The 21,415-nt window shown below is 46.3% G+C and overlaps 1 protein-coding gene across 2 annotated transcripts in view; it reads right to left on the bottom strand.

Annotated features, from left to right (window-relative positions):
- Window positions 1-21,415, bottom strand: part of kdm4b (lysine (K)-specific demethylase 4B) — a 53,659-nt gene that overhangs the window by 3,490 nt on the left and 28,754 nt on the right. Inside the window, exons 9-20 of one of the 2 annotated variants that reach the window (XM_086263219.1) lie at window positions 18,741-18,937; window positions 18,420-18,667; window positions 18,021-18,247; window positions 17,468-17,588; window positions 15,703-15,863; window positions 15,374-15,572; window positions 13,707-13,783; window positions 13,322-13,377; window positions 13,036-13,144; window positions 2,289-2,477; window positions 1,099-1,275; window positions 519-638 (exon numbers count right to left, since the gene is read on the bottom strand). In XM_086263219.1, the coding sequence (XP_086119345.1) occupies window positions 519-638; window positions 1,099-1,275; window positions 2,289-2,477; window positions 13,036-13,144; window positions 13,322-13,377; window positions 13,707-13,783; window positions 15,374-15,572; window positions 15,703-15,863; window positions 17,468-17,588; window positions 18,021-18,247; window positions 18,420-18,667; window positions 18,741-18,937 (1,881 nt within the window). Of the gene's footprint in view, window positions 1-518; window positions 639-1,098; window positions 1,276-2,288; window positions 2,478-13,035; window positions 13,145-13,321; window positions 13,378-13,706; window positions 13,784-15,373; window positions 15,573-15,702; window positions 15,864-17,467; window positions 17,589-18,005; window positions 18,248-18,419; window positions 18,668-18,740; window positions 18,938-21,415 lie in introns of both variants that reach the window. The other variant, XM_086263218.1, reaches the window with a different exon arrangement.

Here is a 21,415-nt window from a genome sequence, read left to right as displayed (position 1 = left end):
GGCAAAGCAATTACACAGAACATCCCAAAGTTCACATGTTCACTCACTTTTGAGTCATGCTGCAGAAGAGCATCAGATAAAATATGGAAAATGATGCCCATGCTCACAGTCCTCACCTAACAGTCGATTTCTATTTTTTTTGCGCTGCAGCCAAGCTTTAAAGCTTTATTTAGAGATGATTTTCACGGTCTGGTTTGACTTGGAAAGGTTTATACATTTACACATACATTTATTTACACACACACACACACACACACACACACACACACACACACACTCACTTTCATATCTTAGTGAGGGCATCTCATTGACATAATGCTTTCCCCAAGCCATGTACCCTAACCATAAAAAAAATTTGCAGGTGTTTGAACAGCAGCATCTCAGAAATCCGACTTATTTTCTTGTGCACTCAGTTATTAAGAAACAACATCACAAGTTTATCTATGAATGATGCAAACTACAGCCACACACGCTCCAAACTCTAGCAGATGTGAGGGCTCGTGTTGTGCTTCTCTTACCTGGTAGAGTTTGTGGATATGTGGTTTGACAAAGGAAGCGTTGAGGATTTTGCCTTCGTGTGTGCCGACCACAACAAGCTCTCCCACTTTAGGAGGGCCACTGCGCAGACAGTCATGACTCTGAAGAAGCGGGAAGGATGAGCGAAAGAAAAAAAAAAGTGCTCAAAACATCTTCGTGTTACATTTTACAAACAAGAATTTAGTTAATAAAGTCTGAGGCTAACATTTTCATCTGGTTGCTGTTATTAAATGTGGGTTGACTTTTTCATTTCTCTGCAATTCAAACAGCTTGTTCTGGTAGGTTACACACAATTGATTTTAAAGTTAAATTTGATCAAGTTTCTCAGCAGATTTCACATTATTAAAAGTCATGTTTGTTCATAACTTACAGCACTGACTCATTAAAAGGTTATGCGAGTTTACATTCAGTCATTACGTTTTCATTTGTTCAGATTCTCAAGTTACAAAAGCATGTAACAGTTGCTAGGATATTTCTTTCAGCTATTTAAAAAGGAGATTATTTTTAACCCGTGTCGATTGCACGCATGTAGGTGTCTGCCTTGACTCCGAGAGAACTCACCATTATGTTTTCCGGGTACAAGTTGTCACAGTATGAGCCGTCGTCGAAGTTGACCTCGTAGAACGTCTGTCTGGCCATGCCAATGACGGTGCAGTGGTAATACCAGGAGTTGGCGTTGCGACCTATCACCCTTTGCCCAAGGGTTGGCTCTTGTGGGCCTTTGGGTGTTGGTCGAGGCTTAAGAAAAGAAAGAAAAAGGGGGGGTTTAATTGGAAATATGTGGCTTCATTCAGCAGGAACACACTGCGTGTTCTGTCATTATTCCAAAAAGTGACAATTAAAACTTCAGTTTTGTCCTGGTTAAGCTGTAAAAAGTTTTCTGCCATCCAAGATCTTATATCCAAGATACAGTTAAAAAGGGCATCCATTGGTCTGGTGTCATCAGGAGACACGGAGATGTACAGCTGTGTGTCATCAGCGTAACTGTGGAAGTTCACTCCATGCCTCGTGACACACGAGGAGAAAAAGTCATAAAGACTTTTTCTCCTCGTGTGTCACTTTAAACCACTTAGGGTCAGATTTATGAAACGGAAACTGGGTATAATGATGTGCAACACCCAAACAGCGCTCACACCTGGGGTTAGTTTCACAATCATTACACTGTTTTCTAAACATTTTTCAATTTCAATACCAAGCACAAAAAATAAGACATGCTATTTTTTTTTAGCATTAAATATCGATGCAATAAAGGGCAGCAAACGTCTCCATATATATTTTGCCCTTTGAACAAAGAATTTTCAGAAATAAAAATGCCAACAGTGCTTTAGAAATACAGACAGTGCATTTAAAACCCACTGTGCCACATGGTGCAACATGCTAGTCAGTGTGGCCCTTACACACTCATTAACCCTCAAAAGCCAATAATATCATATTTGATACGTGTGCTTTGAACGTTTTTGAGACTTCTACACGTCATCAGTGTGATTTCTTTTTACCCCCCAAAACAAAAAAAAATTCCACGACACATTTTTTAAGCAAAAAACAAAGCCCAATACTCGTTATATTCAGTTTATAGAAAAACACAAAAAGATATACTGGGTTTTTTTTTCCTTTTTAAATCAAACAGCTATTCCTGAAGAATGATTAACAGAAAAATATTTCAATATATGACTTTTGACCGTAATTTTACAAAACCTTTTTTAAAATCTGCAGCTTTAATAACTGACCAATTTTCCTGGTTTTGCACTTACCTTTGGAGTGACCTTTTTATGCTTATGGCAGGTGACAGACACCACGTAGGGCCAATCAGCAGGTGTCATGACTACTCCGGCGATTTGGGCACAGGTGACGTGGAAGGACGTTGCACAGTTCTCATACGTGCACTGGATGCAGGCGCCGCGGTTCTGACTAGCAACCTTTCCATGGCAGAACACACACTTCTGCAACAAAAGCAAATAAAAAGCTTCTGTTACGTCTCCATTCCCCTATAACTTCCTCCGCTTATTTATATATAAGCCTCCTTTGATGCTGACAAAGGAAAGAGTTGTCCAAAAGTTTGAACTGAAGTAAAGTAAACTAAATGTGAACTCTTAACATTTCACCCTCACAATTCCAACAAGGTTAAAACAATTAAAACAATTCATCTGCAACAACTACTCCAGTCCTCCAGAACAACCTGGCACACCATGAAATTGCAGTAATTGTAGGACCTCTCATGAAATAAAGATGGTGGAGAAACCAGCAATGAAACCATGAACTCTCTTCTGTCTGATCTTTGATTCTGTTTGGTGTTCTTACAGGTTTTCACTCATTAAGAGAATGGCTGTTTTCAGTCTTCCCGTTATCACGCTTTTGGGCTGAGTGTCTGTACAGTGGTGACAATTGTGTCTTAAAACTGAACTGTCACTCTGACACTCAGTTCATTTATGCCAATTCATTTTTTCCCTCCCTCCATCCCTTTTGGCATCTTCCATAACTTGTTTAGCCTCATTGCTCTTCTCTCCTTCCAGATCTCTTAATTCTGGTCTGAAATTCCCAGCAGTCTGCAAACTCTTTGCCTTTTCTGTGACAATTTAATATAACACATGATCCCTGCAAACCCACAACCATTATTTTAATTAAAGTCTTACAACTCTCAGTGCTGACTGCTCTTATGCGTGCATCGTTCAAACAGCAGAGAAGAAATCCCTAGTTTAAAGGGGGAAAAAAATCTTTTTTTTCCTGTTTCTCCTCCTTTATGTGCAGCTGTAATGTGGTGCCAATCAATAAAAAAGTAAATTTAAAAAGTCAAACTTCAGTTTTTACTGGTGCAAGGCAGCTACTTTGCCAGCTGGTGAGGTTTTCCCCAGGCAGGTAGGCACCAGAGCAGAGGACAGGATGAAACTCAGCAGCTCAAGAAACATTAGCTGCTTGATTTATTTATATGTAAAGTGCATTGCAGATTAATATTGAGAAGATTAATTTTAAAGAAAAACCATCTTTGAGCTGACTTTGGGATCAAATTATATGAACTCATTGTTAACTGTATTTATTTATTTCTGATGTGGTCATAGCAAAATTATCTTTGCACACAGTGTTTTAGAACAAATTGGTGCTTGCAAATTATAATTATACAACAAGGTGCTGGAAACAATCCTTGCAGATTTTGGTCCCTGCTGAAATGACAGCATCACACAGTTGCTGCAGATCTGTCAGCTGCACATCCATGATGTGAATCTGCTGTCACATTCAAAAAATGCTCACCTAGAGTGAGATCTGTGACTGTGGAGGACATTTGAGTACAGTGGTCACCGTCATGTTCAAGAAACCAGTTTGAGATGATCTCAGCTTTGCCACATAGTATTTTATTCTGCTGGAAGCAGCCATCAGAAGATGGGTACACTGTGGTGATAAAGGGGCAATACTCAGGCAGACTGTGGGGTTTAAACTGCTCAGCTGGGACTAAGGGGCCCACACGAACATTACAACACTACCACCAGCCTGATCCATTGATACAAGGGAGGACGGACCCATGCTTTCATCTTTGCACCAAATTCTGACCCTGCCATCTGAATGTTGGCAGCACAAATCAAGACTCACCAGATCAGAATCAGAATCAGAATCAGAAAGGGGTTTATTGCCAAATGTTGAGCAGGTTTACAACATTAGGAAATTGCTGCGGTGCTTCAGTGCAAACATAGTGTCATAAATAGCACTTAAATAGACATGGAAAAAAATAAAAGTAGGGATAGGAATTAAAAGTGCTACGTGGAAAGATATGTGCATGAGATATACATGAGATATATACATGAGAATAAGAATTAAGAGTGCTACGTTGAAAGATATATACATGAGTGCAGGTGGTGATCAGTGCCAAACATGGAATGATGCAGTGACACAGCGTAGGGTCATGTGTTAGTGGCGGGTACAGTCATATGGTTATTGTTCATGTGTCCAACAGCAGAGGGGAAGAAACGGTTAGTTATGTCTATAACTTCTGTTCCCTGAAGGAGAGGAACGAGGTACAACACATAAGTATGGGATATCACGCCCTCGCGTGTCCTGGCTGAAGAAACCTTTATTCACGCCTTTACGGCAGATGACGTGTGATGACACGCGCAAGGCCCCGCCCGCACATATAGCCGCTGCCATCACCGTCATCCCTCAGTTCGATAGCCGCTCTTCACCGAGCCAACTGCTCAGTGGGGCCACCCTGTGTTGTACCTCGTTCCTCTCCTTCAGGGAACAGAAGTTATAGACATAACTAACCGTTCCCTTTCAGTCGATTCACTCGGTACAACACATAAGTATGGGACCTATATACACGCCCCGCAGAGCAGCCACCGAACCGGAACGGGACCACCACATCCTTAGTGAGTGGTAGACCCAGCAGAAAGGACAGCATGAGCCACCGAAGGGGCTGTAACGTCCAACCGATAAAACCGCACAAAAGTGTGCGGCGACGCCCAATTAGCCGCTGCACAAATATCAGCCACAGGCACCCCTCTAAAAAGAGCCCATGAGGTCGCCATCCCCCTGGTGGAATGAGCTCCCACCCCGTGGGGCAACGCAAAACCTCCAGTGCTGTATGCCAGCGAGATAGCTTCTACAATCCAGTGGGACAGCCTCTGTCTGGACAGAGCTCTACCTCTATTCGGATTAGCGAAGCAGACAAACAACTGGTCACACAAACGCACATCCCGAGTGCGCTCAATGTAGGTGCGTAGCGCACGCACCGGACAAAGAGAATGCACCCTCCTCTGCTCCTCAGATTCAAAAGGAGGGGAGCAAAAGCTCAGCAACTCAAACTCCATTGAACTATAAGATGCAGGCATGACCTTGGGAAGATAGGCGGCATTCGGACGCAATACGACCTTGCGGCCATCAGGAGAAAACTGTGTGCAGGCAGGATGCACAGACAGCGCATGAAGGTCCCCCACTCGCTTCGCCGAGGCCAAAGCGAGAAGTAATGCGGTCTTATACGAAAGAAGTTTCATATCTACCGACTCAACGGGTTCAAACGGAGGGCCACAAAGGGCCTCCAGCACCAAAGACAAGTCCCAAGCCGGGACACTGGACTTAAGCACGGGCCTCAGCCGGCGAACCCCTTTCAGAAAACGCACGGCGAGGGGATGCGCACCTGGTGTCACCCCGTCAAAACCGATATGACAAGCAGATATAGCCGCTAAATAAACCTTGATCGTCGAAAACGAAAGGCCTTTATCCAACAGCTCCTGCAGGAATGTCAAAACATCCACAATAGAGCACTGAAATGGAAGAGTGTGGCGGTCCTGGCACCATCGCTCGAAGGCTCGCCATTTGTAAGCGTACAAGCCTCTAGTAGACGAGGCCCTGGCGCTCTGAATCGTCGCTACCACACTAGGTGGCAGACCCTTAGCAACCAAGTTTAACCTCTCAGCAGGTAAGCATGAAGGTGCCACAGATCCGGGCGCGGATGAAACACTTCCCCCCCCGCCTGAGAGAGGAGATCCCTGCGGAGAGGAAGCTGCCAAGGACTTGCTGCAAGCAGGCTGATTATTTCTGCATACCACGACTTCGCGGGCCACCAAGGGGCCACCAGGATCAGAGAGAGGGAATGCCGACGCACCCTCTCCAGAATTGGAGATATCATTTCCACTGGGGGAAATGCATACAGGAGCACGTCTGGCCATTGGTGCGCTAGCGCGTCCAAGCCCAAGGGTGCATCGTGGTCGATTATGGAGAAGTACAGGGGGCAGTGAGCATTCACCCTGGAAGCAAAAAGATCTATTTGCGCCTCGCCAAATAGATCCCAAATCTGAGCCACTATTGAAGGGTGTAACCTCCATTCTCTCACCAGAGGACCCCCCCTGGAGAGAAGGTCCGGCCCCAGGTTCAGGTGGCCCGGGACATGGGTGGCTCTTAGAGTCAGAAAATGAACACTGCACCATAACAGCAGAGAGCGAGACAGCTGCAACAGGGGAAGAGAGCGTGTTCCTCCCTGCCTGTTTATATAAGACACCACTGTTGAATTGTCCGTCCTGACTAAGACATGCTGGCCCTGCAGGACTGGACGGAAACGCTTTAGAGCTAAGAACACTGCTAACAGCTCTAAGTGGTTGATGTGCAGCTGGCGCTGAGCCGCGGACCAGATCCCTCTCACTGACGCACCCTCGCACAGCGCTCCCCACCCACTTAGGGAAGCATCTGTGGACACCACCTTGCGAAACAACACCCTCCCAATCCGAGAGCCCTGGTGCAGTAGCCCGGGCTCCCTCCAAGGACGGAGAGCTAGCATGCAAGACGCAGTTACCGGCAGCCTCCTCCGGAGGTGACGCGAAGCACACAAACGGTGAGAGAGAGTCCAGCGTTGAAACGCTCTCATTTTCAACAGCCCAAGCGGCACTACGGCGATCATAGATGCCATCATGCCCAACAAGCGCAATATCGTCTGGAAACGCAGTCTGCGTCCCAGCTGAAATTGAGCGAGGCAGCGATGAAACGCGGCCACTCTGTGCTCTGACAACCGTGCGCGGCTGGAAAGAGAGCATATTTCCAGACCGAGAAAAGCGATCTGTTGACCTGGGATTAGCGAGCTCTTCTGAAAGTTCACAGAGAACCCCAGTGTCTGAATGTGTGACAGAACCCGCGACAGCTGCGTCTCCGCCTGTTCTCTGGAGCAAGCCACGAGAGCCCAGTCGTCCAGGTAGGCCAAGATGCGGATGCCCCTCTTCCTGAGGGGCGCTAGCGCTGCCTCGGCACATTTCGTAAAGGTGCGGGGAGCGAGCGACAGCCCGAACGGCAGCACTAGGTATTCGTAGGCTACGCCCTCGAATGCAAACCTCAGAAACTGCCTGTGTTTCGGGTGTATAGCGACATGAAAATAAGCATCTGTTAGATCGATTGTCGCAAACCAATCTCCCGGGCCGACTGCACTCAGGAGCTGTCTGAGTGTTAGCATCTTGAACCTGTACGTTCGCAGGTACGTGTTCAAGACTCGCAGGTCGAGGATGGGACGAAGCCCTCCCCCTTTCTTCGGAATGACAAAATAACGGCTGTACCAACCTTTGTCCGTCTCCGAAGCGGGGACCACCCGTATTGCTCTCTTCTGTAATAGCGCCTGTATTTCCTCTCTGAGTACCAAGGCTGCCTCGGGGTTGACAATCGTGTTCACGACTCTTTGGAAACGAGGCGGCTTGACCCGGAACTGCAACCGGTAACCCATGGCAACGGTTTGCAGCACCCACGGAGAGGGGGCGCAAGCGCGCCACTGAGGGAAGTGAGCAGCCAGCCGGCTGGCCTGCAGCACTGACGGCGGGGCGCCGTCGCCCCCCAGTGTGTCTGCAGGGGACTGCATCCCCTGCCTGACCTGGCTCATTTCGCCTGCAGGTTGAGCATTTGAGATTGTTTGAGAGTAAACAACACTCTTTATTGATTGCAACATGGGAACATGTACATTTATACATTTTGTTGGGTGCACCTTTTCCGGGGCATAACAATGAAAAACAGCGGGAACACTCGATGTGGTCGCTTGAACATTCAACACATCTGAACCGTGTGCAGGGGTTATGTGCTTGGGAGACCGCGATAGGGAAGTGCAGCGCCTTCTGGGGCTGACAACCTGAACAGAACTTAAGCGGCACCTCTTGTGCGGCAACAGAGGGGTAAGAGCAGCGTCTCCCTGCTGCCGGATCCCTTCCCCACTCGCAATCACAGCTAGGAGGGCTGAGGCTTCTTCCTCCTGGGCGTCGGGTCCCGTCGGGGGCCCGGGGGAGGGCCTTTGCCCCAGGCCGACTGGCGTGGAGCTCGGGCCGGAGTACGTGCTCTCGCCGGCGGCCCTCCCACTCCAGCAGTGGGCGCCGGTCTCTTGCCAGCTGTCAGAGGAGCGGCGGGCCTGTGAGAGCTAGCAGTGGGCTTGGGCTGGGGCTGGCGTCTGGGGATGATGTCGCGCAGAGCTTCCGTCTGCTTCTTCCTCAGATCGAATCTAGCCTGAATGGCTTCAAGTGAATGTCCGAATAACCCAGCCGCAGACACTGGTGCGTCCAGATACACAGCTCTGTCTCTATCAGGGACGTCGGAGAGGGTCAGCCACAGGTGCCTCTGCGCCACCACTGTCGAAGCCATCCCTCTGCCCAGGGAGAGCGCTGCACAGCGAGACGCACGGAGGATGTAATCCGTGGTGACTCTAACCTCGTTAAGAAGAGGTGACAGCGGGCTGTCCTCCGGAACCAGCGATCCAAGCTCCGCCAGGCACATTGCTTGGTACGTCTGGAGCATGGTGACGGAGCTCATGGCTCGAGCGGTGCCGGCCTGAGCCCGATAAATCTTCTCCAGCTGCGAGGCCGAGAATCTGCAGTGCTTGGACGGCAGAGTTGCGGGGCCACCGACACCATGGTTATGGGACGGGGCCAGATAAGCAGCCAGAGACGGCTCCATAGGGGGTGGGTTAGCTAAACCAGCTCCCTCGGCGCCGTCCAATTCCATGTACTGTCCATAGCCGGGCACAGTGACGCGGGTAGACAGAGGTTTGTCCCATGACGCTGTTAGCTCGCAGAGAAAGTCTGGGAACATGGGGAGGCAGTTTTTGGCCGTTGCGGGCTCCGGTGGAAGGAAAAAACCCGCAAACCGCGACGGCTTCCGAGCTGGTGGAGGAGAGGGCCAGTCCACCTGCAGCTTCTCAGCGGCACGGCGAAACAGGGAGAAAAGAGAGGTGTCATCGTGGCCGACCGGCGCAGCAGCGGCGGCATATTGGGTCGACAATGAGCTCTCCTGCTCATCCTCCGACAAACCATGGATGTCCAGGCCGATGTCCAGCACGTCATCGTCTTCCTGGGGAGCGCTGGCGGGCTTCAACCCAGGCTGAAGCCCGTCAGCGCTCCTGCATGGTTCCGGTCCGTCATCGGCTAACCCGTCAACGTATTCCATGTGGTCAGCCCAGCTAATCGCGGGGACATCGACCTGAAAATTTTCGTCTTCGGACTCGGACGAAGCCGGGGCTCCAGACTCGGAAAGAAGAGGGTCATGCCGTGCGACAGCCGAGCGTCCCAGCACTCTTTCCACAAACGTCACCCGTCTTTCCAGGGTCGAGCGTCGGAGCTGGCGACAAAACGCACAAGCTTCGGGCTCCGTCAACGCTCTCCTAGCGTGGACGATCCCCAGGCAGACAGGGCAGGCATCGTGCTGGTCGCTGTCGTGCAAAGAGAAACCACATCCCTGAGGACAGGGGCGAACAGAAGATTTCTGCTTTGCTCGCTTCGGTTTGGAGTCCATTCCCAAAACGCAAAGCGAAACGCTGCACAAGAAAAACTTGAAAATAGCGCTCCGCGGGCAGCCTACGCACCAGCTGGGCGGTGGAGGCTAACACCAACAGGGGCAGTTAAGCTAGGTTCAAGTTGGCAGACAACGGAGCTAACTAGCAATAGCTAGCTAGCCCAACTCAGCAGAGGTGTTCTCAGCGAGGTGAAGAGCGTAAGAACTGAGGGATGACGGTGATGGCAGCGGCTATATGTGCGGGCGGGGCCTTGCGCGTGTCATCACACGTCATCTGCCGTAAAGGCGTGAATAAAGGTTTCTTCAGCCAGGACACGCGAGGGCGTGATATCCCATACTTATGTGTTGTACCGAGTGAATCGACTGAAAGGGAACTGTTCTTATGGCGAGAGGTTCTGGTGCGAATGGACCGGAGCCTCCTGCCTGAGGGGAGCAGGTCAAACAGACTGTGTCCAGGGTGAGAAGGGTCAGCTGAGATCCGAGCTGCACGCCGCAATGTCCTGGAGGTGTACAGGTCCTGCAGAGATGGGAGTCTGCAGCCAATCACCTTCTCAGCAGAGCGCACAACACGCTGCAGTCTCTGTTGGTCCCTGATAGTGGCTCCAGCGTACCACACGGTGATGGAGGAGGTGAGGATGGACTCGATGATTGCAGTGTAGAACTGCATCATCGTCCGTGTTGGCAGGTTGAATTTCTTCAGCTGCCTCAGGAAGTACATCCTCTGCTGGGCTTTCTTGATGACGGAGGTGATGGTGGGCTCCCACTTCAGGTCCTGGGTGATGGTGGTACCCAGGAAGCGGAATGAGTCCACAGAGGTGATGGGGGTGTCAGTCAGGATGATGGGGGGGAGTGGGGCTGTGTGCTTCCTGAAGTCCACAATAATCTCCACTGTCTTCTGGGCATTCAGCACCAGGTTGTTGTGGCTGCACCAGGACACCAGACGTTCTACCTCCCTCCTGTAGGCAGACTCGTCCCCGTCCGAGATGAGTCCAATAACGGTGGTGTCATCTGCAAACTTGATTAGCTTGACAGACTGGTGGGTGGAGGTGCAGCAGTTGGTGTACAGGGAGAAGAGCAGAGGAGAAAGAACACAGCCCTGAGGGGAGCCGGTGCTGATGGTCCGGGAGTCCGAGACATTCTTTCCCAGCCTCACATGCTGCTTCCTGTCCGTCAGGAAGTCAGTGATCCACCGGCAGATGGGATCAGGCACATTCATCTGGGAAAGCTTGTCTCGGAGATGGTCTGGAAGGATGGTGTTGAAGGCAGAGCTGAAGTCCACAAACAGGATCCTGGCGTAGGTTCCTGGGGAGTCCAGATGCTGCAGGATGAAGTGTAGGGCCATGTTGATGGCGTCGTCTACAGACCTGTTGGCTCTATATGCAAACTGCAGGGGGTCCAGGAGGGGGGCCGTGAGGGTCCTGAGATGGGAGAGAACTAGGCGCTCAAAAGACTTCATGACCACAGATGTCAGAGCCACGGGTCTGTAGTCATTTAGTCCAGTGATCCTAGGTTTCTTGGGGACAGGGATTATGGTGGAGGACTTGAAGCAGGCAGGCACATGACATGCCTGCAGTGAGGAGTTGAAAATGCCAGAAAACACTGGGGCCAGCTCGTTTGCACAGTGTCTGAGGGTGGCAGGAGACACACCGTCTGGGCCGGGAGCTTTCCGAGCATTCAGGTTCTTAAACTGCTTCCTCACATCTGCTTCATGAATATGAAGAGTGTGGTGGGAGGAGGTGGTGTGAAATCCTCTTTTGTGTGGGGTGAGGAGGGGGGTGTTGTAGGTGAACGGTTTGAAGGTGGTGATGGCTCTATGTAGGGGGGAGAGGTGGGGGAATTAGTGTCCAAAGTGTCTCTATTGTTGGGGCCGTTGGAGGTGTGAAGGCTGCCTGATGGCTCGTCAAAACGGCAGTCGAAGTCGTTAAGGGTGTTGGCCAAGAGCAAGTCATCAGTGGAGTGGGGGGTTTTAGGCTTGTAGTTTGTGATATTCCTAAAACCTTTCCACACAGAGGCCGAGTCATTCTCTGAGATCTGCTGCTGCATCTTCTCAGAGTGCTGATGTTTAGCAATGTCCACCTCTTTAGTGAACCTGTACTTGGCCTCTCTGTAGCAGTCCCTGTCTCCACTTCTGAACGCAACATTTTTCAGATCTTCTGTCCAGTGACCTACTGCAAAGTGTAGTCTCTGTTTCCCATTCTTAGCCAACAGGAGTGGCGACCAATGCAACTGCTGCCATTTTTCCCCCAACCCCTTGCATCAATAAGGCATTGTCACAAAGAATTGCAAAGAATTTTTTCAGGCCATATTTTTGCAAACCTTTGTGATAGTTGTGTGTGAAAAAAATCCCAGCCTGGTTGCCGATGCCTGTTTTAAAGTTTTGCAGGTCATTAAAGACACTTATACATTTTATTTAAGTGACTTGCAGCTCTAAGCTTGAAACGGTTTTCTCACAAGAGCAAAAATCGCAGTTCCTCTACACACAATATGCAAAAGATGCATCAGCTGAGGAATTGAACAGTGTTACCTGAGAAATTCCAAAATAACGAAGACAAAAGTAATGAGTTTTAAATCTCTCCATCACTGGAAACTCAGTGTTCAAAGATGGGAGGGAAAACACTGATTGCTGATCACGGTGCAATATAAACTGGTTCCTAGCATGCGTATTCACATTTGATCAGCGCAGTCATCCAAATCATTAGACCGCAGAGCTTCTCTGCTCACAGTCTTTTAAGAAGAGACTGAGGAAACGTGCTTAGACAGCACTCAGATGCAAATGTCACCCAGCTTGTCCTTTGATAGATTATTCAGAGAGACGGGGAGGGAAAGAGGTGACATTATTTGCAGATTTGTGATAATGCACCAGCAAGCACTGCCACTTACTGTGAAGTAGGAGTGGGTGAATGGAGAAGGGGAGCTACCCACGAGATCAATGCAGTTCGTTTGGCACAGCGAGAAATGACAGCTGATTATTCAGCCATGCCCCTCAGCACATCTGTTTTTACCCTATATCATCCCTGGCTTCCAAAAAAGAAGGAGGAGGAGGAAAAAAAATATCTATCCATTCAAACAAAAAAAAAGCCTGAAATTCACCTAAACAGTATAAGCAAAACAGCTACAGTGCACAATGTACACTAAGAAGCATAAACTTTCGCCAAAAAGAAACTAGGTAAAAATCTTGGATGTATTTCAAAGTAGCTCTCTGCCCGTTTCACTTTACATAACAACACAAAGAGACATGTAACTCTCTTATTTGTCACCGTCTGATCTTACTAGATTCTTGCGGGTTTCTGGGACGGCGCTGACGTCCACTGGCCCCCTCTCAATGGCATCAATGAAACGAGCTTCAGCCACGGCGATAGCACAGATGACATGAACCCACCTGGTGAAGCAATGAATAGTTTGGCGAGAACAAATTCAAAACAGGGAAATATAGATTCACTGTAAGATTTTTTTTATATGAAAATCTTTATTTTGCTCTGAGTATAAGCTTGATGAACCATTATTTGTTATTTTTGTAATTTGTGAATTTCCATCAGCTCAAACACGTGGCACTAACCGGTTGTCTGTGGTAGTCTTCAAAGCTCCCCCTCTCAAGTTACAAAGACAGCACTCCTTAAGAAAAGATAATACGAGAACAGAGAAAAAGAGGATTAAGTATAGAAACGGAGAACACATTGACACCGTTCCTCCCACACCTTAGCCAAATCAGTCTTTTCTAAACAAAGCTTGGTTTGGACTTGTGATTGATGTCATGTTGCCTAGCAGCAATCATTAGAAGAAGAGATGTAGGGTCAACGTGTCCTCAGAGGCTCTAATTCAAGTCAGATCTAATAAACATTTTCAACTAAACCTGCAGTTCTGGAGAATAACTGCTATTCCTGAAGTGGTTTTATTTTATGTGGGGGTGGGATGGGATTGGCTCATTTGCAGCCACCACTCACCACTGTCCAGGCTCCCGCTGCACACCTAGAGCACATCCAGGAATCACCAACAGAGTCAGGCTTCACGCCATAACAACCTGTTAGAGAAGAGATGCTACTGACTGTGCTCATCCATTTCATCATTTCATGTCATTTCAATGCATCGATATTCAGTGATGACAGCGCATGGCAACATTACCGCCTTTTTTCTATTTCTTTAAACAGATTTTGTACACATTTCTGCAAATTACTTCTCACCAAACATGTTTTTAAGCATTCTGTTCACACTTTCAGCCCATCACCATCTCCAGCTTAAGCTTCTGAAGAAAAGGGCATGCAGGTTTATGTAACACCTGTACATGTGTGAATGATTCTTAGGCAGATGTCTACTCCAGCACAATGAGGAGCAAAGGTGTTTTGACAGGATTTCGTTCTGCTTCGTGCTCTCTTACGAACATCTGCGCCGTTTCCCCAGACTGAGTCAAACTCGTCCCTGGATAACTAATGAACTGGATAATAAGAACCGAGGAGAGGAGGGTCGATGTTGTGATGTGGCACAAAACATCCATTTATGCATACATTTCCAGGAAGGGCTGATTAGCGACACACTTGATGAGTCAATGCGTTCATCTGCATCGTTTACAGCATAAAACTTTACTAAAAATGTTCAGTCTAGATAGACGTCCTTACATTTGGCAATAAAAAGAAGAGCCACGCACAGAGAGATTCCTGGGATGACTCAGTCTTACAGAATCTTAACAAACTGCCTGTCTTTTCATGCTTCGCTTCGACAGAAGCAACATGCCGTTAAAAGTCAACTATATAGTGGAAAGGCAGGGTAAATATGAGCTGGGGAAGTGTATGGTGTGTTGGTTTTTAGAGACACCTTTGCATGACCTTTGTCAGCCTCTTAGCCAGTTTAACCAGAGCTGAGAAGAGTTACACTAGAAAGCTTCACTGAGTCTGGCAACAGGGAATTGAGCAGTCTATTGCACTGCTGTATTGAAGTCTCATCCTCTGTGCCTCTGCCCATTTTCCTGAAACTATTCTCAGGGGTCTCAGGTGTGAGAAAATGTTGTGAGCACTAGATAGACTGAAGTTTATGTGTAAAACTTGCTGGTCCGTGTTGGCATTAATTTATAAAACAGACATTCTCCGCATTATGAATTAAATGCTGATGAACTGGATCAAATTCAGCTCTTTGACAACACAGAGAGGAAAAAGAATTTGAAATCTACAAAGTATTGAGGGGGGAAAAGAAGTCTCCACACTTACAGATCCTTACTTTACAACGATTAACATCTATTATACAGTTTCAGATTTGTGTTTTACCCACTGATTGAATGTGCACGTGGAAAATCAAGTCAAAAGATCAAATTCTTGTGTCCATTAGATACCCGATGTCTCAGCAGGCATACAAATGCTAACTGGCTCTAATCAAAAGCCATATTAAAATTGTCTTTGCTGGAAAGCTTTCTGTTGCAACAACAGTGTTAAATTTCATTACTAGCACAGAGGCAGTGTGTTGCCATCAGATTTATTTTTATTGCTCATCTAATAAAACATCAACTAGTACAGATGTCCGCAGGTGTACTAGTAAGCTCTCTATCACACAGAGGGTACAACAAATGAGCTCGTGTCCCAATGTTAAACCAACACAGCCAAAATCTTTTCAGTTTTATACTTACTAGCATGAACCTGCATTTGGCAAGATGAACAGCAGATCAGGAGGCTGGTTCCATCCTCCCCAATGTGATAGTTGGTGGGTGGTGGCTCCGTGTTTCCTGCTCCGACGCTGAAGCACATCTCTGGGACCAGTGGACGAGTCAAGCTGCCATGACGGGGAAATGAAGCGCCCAGGGTTTCGTTATCAGTGGAGACATCTTTCTGTGGTTGGAAAGATCAGGAAAAAAGACAAGTTAAATGTTAGTTTGTTGCCCACTATTTATGTCTGTTCTAATGGGTCTGACCTGCCATTGTTATATGAACCACTCCTATGTGCCTGGAGTGTACCTACCTTTGTGTATGGACAGAAGAGTGAGCAGACAGCACAGTGTGGTTTGAGCGCAGCTACTGCAGCATTGAAGGCTTTCTCTGCCAGGAAGTTAGGTGAGTGATTCTGCCACAGGTGCTCCTGCTTCTTCATGTCGCTATCCATTGGCATGGGGGAGGCCATATCTGTGGGTAAAGAATTCAAATGCATGAGTGTGCTTGTTAGACGGAGCTGGGGAGGATAACACATACTGCAGTCGTGTTGAGAGATTTGTTACCGCTAATGATTTTTATTTTTCTCTAAAATGCACGTCAAGCATTTTGAGAGAAGCTCCAGAATGTTTTTCATAAGGGAGCTCTCGCCAAGAGACGGGAACAGCACATTCTGGTCCTGCACAATAACAACACCACTCCTGATATAATTGGCTGATGAACACAAACAGCACTGACATCAATAATATGCTGTCCAGAGTCAGGAATCAATTTTAAAGTGATGCCTTGAAGCTACTGATCCAAACACTTTGTCAGACCTGGACCGAAGGCAGGAAGATATTTTCACAAGCTTCCCATTTAAGTGTTTTTTTCCCCTCCCCTTCCACCCTTCACCACAAGTCTTCTTTTTCTCCTTGTCACCCCACCCACCCTTTTAAAGAACAAACCCTAAGTCGGGTCCCCTGCTGCCAACTCAAAGTGACTTTGAAAGCAGGTAATTGGAAGTCATGATCCCCTGATCAATAAGTGTCAGTCAGAAAATGAAAGGAAAAACACTGAAGAGAGAGTAGTCTTGATTTCATTATCTCCATGGGGAGCTTCAGACCTGCTTGTTTTTCTTCCCCCGAATCAATAAGAAAAACAAACAACAAAACAACAACAATAGTATCTTATTCGTTTTTATGTACAAGAGCTGGATGAACCTTTGGCTGTGCAGTCTATCCAGACTCATAATGCTTTTTATGTAGTGACTACTAGGAATTTATTAGATGGGTTCCAAAGACTAGCAACTTCAATTCAAACACTGAAAATGATCACAATATTTCCGATTTCTCCTTCCCTGCTTCCCGTGTTATGGCCAAAAAGGTGTTTTTGTAGAACACTACACCATTATAGTGACGATGGCCAATTACCATTTAGGTAAAAATATATATAAACATCATGCCATGTCTCTTTGTGATGCTTGACATATTTGTGAAATTTCATGATGCCGTCTAAATTTGTGGGTTTGCGGCACCCTTCAAATTCTAATTAGTTCATCTCTGAGTCCAAGTAAACAAATCTGTCGCAAAGCTGAAGTGCTAACTACTTTGGGCTGCTCCCTTATTCACGGTGGGTCACCACAGCAGGTAGCTCTGCGTGTTCGATTTGGCAGATTTTTATGCCGGATGCCTTTCCTGACGCAGGGGATATGTGCCTCCTCCCGGGATCAAACTGTGGAGCTTTCACTAGAATGTGTAAACCACGACGCCGTAGAGACGACACCTGTGCCAAATCTGAAGTAACTACAACAAATCTGTTTCCTGAAAATCCAGTTTTTGTTCTTTTCTTCTGTGGCTCCCTCTGGTCTTTACATCAAACATATTATTGTATTATTTGCTGTTTTTCCCTCCACAATTTATTCATGTCTACATGAAAACAGCAAGTACAGCACAGCACAGGTTTCAACTGACATCCAGGAAGATAAAATTGTAGATCTACTAGCAGCTTGCGAGAGAAGTTTCTGAACAAGTGTTTGAGACTTTAATAGCAGAATATTTACAATAAATAACTGAAGTGAAGGACGGATATCCACATACCTTTGTCGCTAGCTGGATCTTGTTTGACAATGGACAGAGGGGAGCGCGTGGGTGGCTTGCTGAGGGGGTGGCGGCGACTCTTTTTTATTTCTGTAGGTATTTTCCTCTTGGGATAGGTTGCCTAAAATAAATTAATTTTAAAAAGTGTGTGTCTTATTTTTGTTCAATGTGTTTAACCTTAAAATATTTATCTCCAAATAAAAAGTAATTTGAACATGTTCAAACTTGATATTAATTTAATAAACTGCTGTTTTTCAGAATGGATAAAAAGGAAATGGAAAAACAAGTAATGACTACAGCTGCAAAAACATTTTTTCCTACATTTGTGGATTATTACAGCAAATATTTGTGGATTTTTTTTAGATTTAATTAGCTTGTGTTTTATTAGCCAATTCAGAGTCTACTCTATTGTGATGTAAGCTCACAGCAAATAAAGTATTAAACTGCCACCAAGTGGGGATTACAAACGCTTAAAGAGCTAACCTGTCTGACAGAGTAAAGGACAAATCTATTGACTTTCAGTCAAGATCGGACTCACCTGGGTGGCACTCACATCCATCTTGTTGTCTGCTAAGATGTCGCTGTGTCTCGGGGACAAAGTGTCTAGATGACGAGCCGTGTCCCTCTTTGAATTCTTGTCGTCAGATGTAGCAAACTGCTTAAACGCTTCCTCGAATCCAGTGATGGCATTTTGGCCACTGGAGATCTTCTTCGGCTTTCTCTGCTTCTTTTTCTCAATGTCGTCTGTCAAGTTCTGTGGTTTGGTTTCTTGTTCTTGTCCTGGAAAATAACAGATGAGGAGATAAAGTCAGAAGTGCTACTGGCTCATTAAAAATGTCTGTATGAGGCAATGAGGTTAAAACTACCGTGTGGACTGAGTAATGACTTTTTAAAGTGGAAGATTCTATCACTGAGGATAGAACTGAAAGAAATGCTTTCATATCTGCCTCACCCTCTGCAGCTGGAGTCTCTACTACTTTAGCGGCGGCCTCAGCAGCCTGCTGCTCCTCGCGCTCCAGGGCTTCCAAAGTTATCATGGCCTCTCGGGCAAGACGTGCTTCCTTCTCCTTCCTACGCTGAGCCTCACGCTCCTCAACCTGACGCTGATACTCGACAGCATTCAGCTCAATGCCTTCCTCTGCCAGGACTTTCACCTCCTCGAGCTTCAGACGACGGAATTGCTTCATCTTCTGCATGGCCCTGTCATAGTTAGACAGCTAAGTAAAACCCTCATATTTACTTTTGAACACATGAAGAATTTCATAATACAAACCTTCGCAGGAGGTTTGCCCGTTGGGCGACGCGATGCTCCCTCCAGCTCTCCAGCTCAGGGCTGGTGAGCTCTGTGGGCTTCAGGTGGTCCAGCACTGTTGTGTCTTTACCCTGCTTCCACAGGTCATAGCGCACGGGTTGCAGGCGGCGCACAAACACATCCATGGAGATCTTCACCATGTCCTTCCGGCAGGAACACTGGAGAGAAAAGACAAGGCTCTACATTAGAGTAGAGAATACCTTTTGTAAAGATGGGACTTCTGTGTGATAAAGGGGGGGGGGGTGTGTGTGTGTGTGTGTGTGTGTGTGTGTGTGAAATTCTAGATAAGCATCTCTATTAAGGTCTTTCAGAACCCACTACCCCACAGCCGTAGGACTACAGATTATATTACACATCCGATTTCTGAAAACTCAAAAGAGTAAGTGAGGAGTGATCAAAAGCAGAGGTAACCATTCAGAGTAAACAAATCAAACTTTACAAAGGGGATTAGTCTATCTAGATAATAAAAATCTCTTCCTTCCATCTCTGTAAATTACTAAAACCAGAGACAGTCTAAGAGAGAGAGAAGTCACCCAAACAATGCTGAATTGAATCTAATCTGTAAGAGCAAAGATGGTTGTAAAGTTTTAGCTTCTGGAGGAAAAAAAAGTTTGTTAAAACCTTTTTTTGGGGAGAAGTCGGCAAACCTTTTAAGTACATTATATCCAATTTGACTGTTGACTCAAAAGGCATGCAGATTTTATGTCACAGTGACCACAAACAAAGTTAATTTACACACACGAGCATCAAAAAGGGCCATCAGGATTACCAATACAGCTACAAAATGACCTAACTTGCTTTTAATGGTCACAGGTACACAGGCCTAGAGATCTGCAGGTGGCGATCTCCCAGCAACCTTTATTTTCTATGGAAAAATGTATAGACCCCAACCTGTTAGCAAGTGGTTGTGTAGAGGATCGGTCACAAAGATGGTGCGGTACCAAAAAACTTTGGTTAATAGCACTCATAATTTCCATGAAAGATGCCAATTTGTCTGCAAACAATGGCATTTCCTCACTTTTCACAACTTTGTTTTCAGACATATCTCCCATGCAATCTAGTAAGCGCAATGATAGCAATCAAAGTAGTTGTCAGGAGGTTTTCAGTACAGGACAATGCCTTAGGGACTACGAGCAACCTCCAGCAGCCACTCACCAGTTACAGGATCCACACTTTTCCCTGTTGACCAGTGGTTGCCAGACAGTTGCCGGCAGGTCTCTAGGCCTGTGCGACAAAGGCCACACCTGACAAACAGGCTTTAAATATACAGTAAACAACCAGCTGTTCCACTGTGGTGTTGTACATAAACCACTGACCTGAGATACCTTAAAACGTGATAATGACTAAAATACGGCACGAGACAGAACCATTGAGTCATCAGAACTATTGAATCATTGAGCTTACTAGAGAGGGGAACTGTTGCATTAAAAAACTGCAGTGGTGCAGGAGTGAAAAATGGCATGGACATCAAAATGAAGTTTTGAAATACAGGAAACAAATGGAGGGTGGTGTAATGAAAGGGAAAAAAAGAAGAGGAAGGAGACATATGAAGATATTTTTTGTGCCTCGCTTGCTGTGTTTCTTTCAAATCCTTTTATTTCCTGATCTGTATTGACAGCCTTGTGCTCAATTACTAGAAACACAACAGCCCACACCTCCACAGCAAAACAATTTCCAGCCTACATCTCATCTAGACACCACTTGACAGACAGAGACATTAAAATACTGTGTTGGTGATGGAATGGGGAATGGGAGGGCAAAAAAGAGGGGGTGCAAGTGCAAGCATGGGAACACCTGATTTTTACCGCAATGAAACTTTTACTGGGAACAGGACGTGACTAACAAAAAACCCCATCAAAAAACAGCCACCGAGATAAATATTGCTCTTACCCTGATTGTACCTAGCAAAATGTGCATTCTTCACTGCTAAAGAGTCAGCGCCTTGTTTTATTTTTAGGAAGGTGTTAAGAGGTTATGGACATCGTTGCCATCCTCAAGGGCCAGGATGAGTTACACTTTATTATCATCTAAAAACTTAATTAGATGAAACTCAATTGGAGATGCACAAGATCTCAGAAAACAAAAACCCACTCTGAGGCAGGGAGTCAATGAGCCCTGAAGTATACTTGGGCTCCTAATGAAGCTTAATTATAGGAGCCACAGAAAACCTGAAGCCCGGGGACTCACTGTGGATGCACAGCACTTAATTCAGTCTTCCTTTATTTTTCAAAGTTCTTCAGTGTAGGGATACTTCTCAGTATATCCAATAGTATAAAACAAAATGAGATTGCATGAAAATGTAAGCATCCAGTTATTTTGTTCATTCTTCTGATGAAACAAAACTAACCTTCAAGATGCTAATAGGAATGGAGAATAATTTCAAAGGTATTTAAAAACATTTTCAATGCAAAATTCTGAATGTGCTGTACAACAGGGCTGCAGATCACCCACCTGCTGAGAAAACAGAGTACAGCAACACAAAGCTAAACCACTACTTTGGTGTTTTTTTGTGTTTTCTTTTGTTTGTTTGCTTCAGTTAGCAAGAAATAAAAATGCTGAACACATTTAAAGACTAAACTGCTCCAATTTTTCTCCCACTCCCACAGTTTTCCCCTCCTTTCCTTCTTTATCTCCTC

The sequence above is a fragment of the Aulonocara sp. 'chitande type north' Nkhata Bay genome, linkage group LG15, assembly GCF_057382095.1.
Source record: "Aulonocara sp. 'chitande type north' Nkhata Bay isolate Kocher_YH1m ecotype deep benthic linkage group LG15, A_spYH_male_GT1.1, whole genome shotgun sequence".
Classification (NCBI taxonomy): Eukaryota; Metazoa; Chordata; class Actinopteri; order Cichliformes; family Cichlidae; genus Aulonocara; species Aulonocara sp. 'chitande type north' Nkhata Bay.
This window is presented reverse-complemented; position numbering and strand designations above follow the sequence as displayed.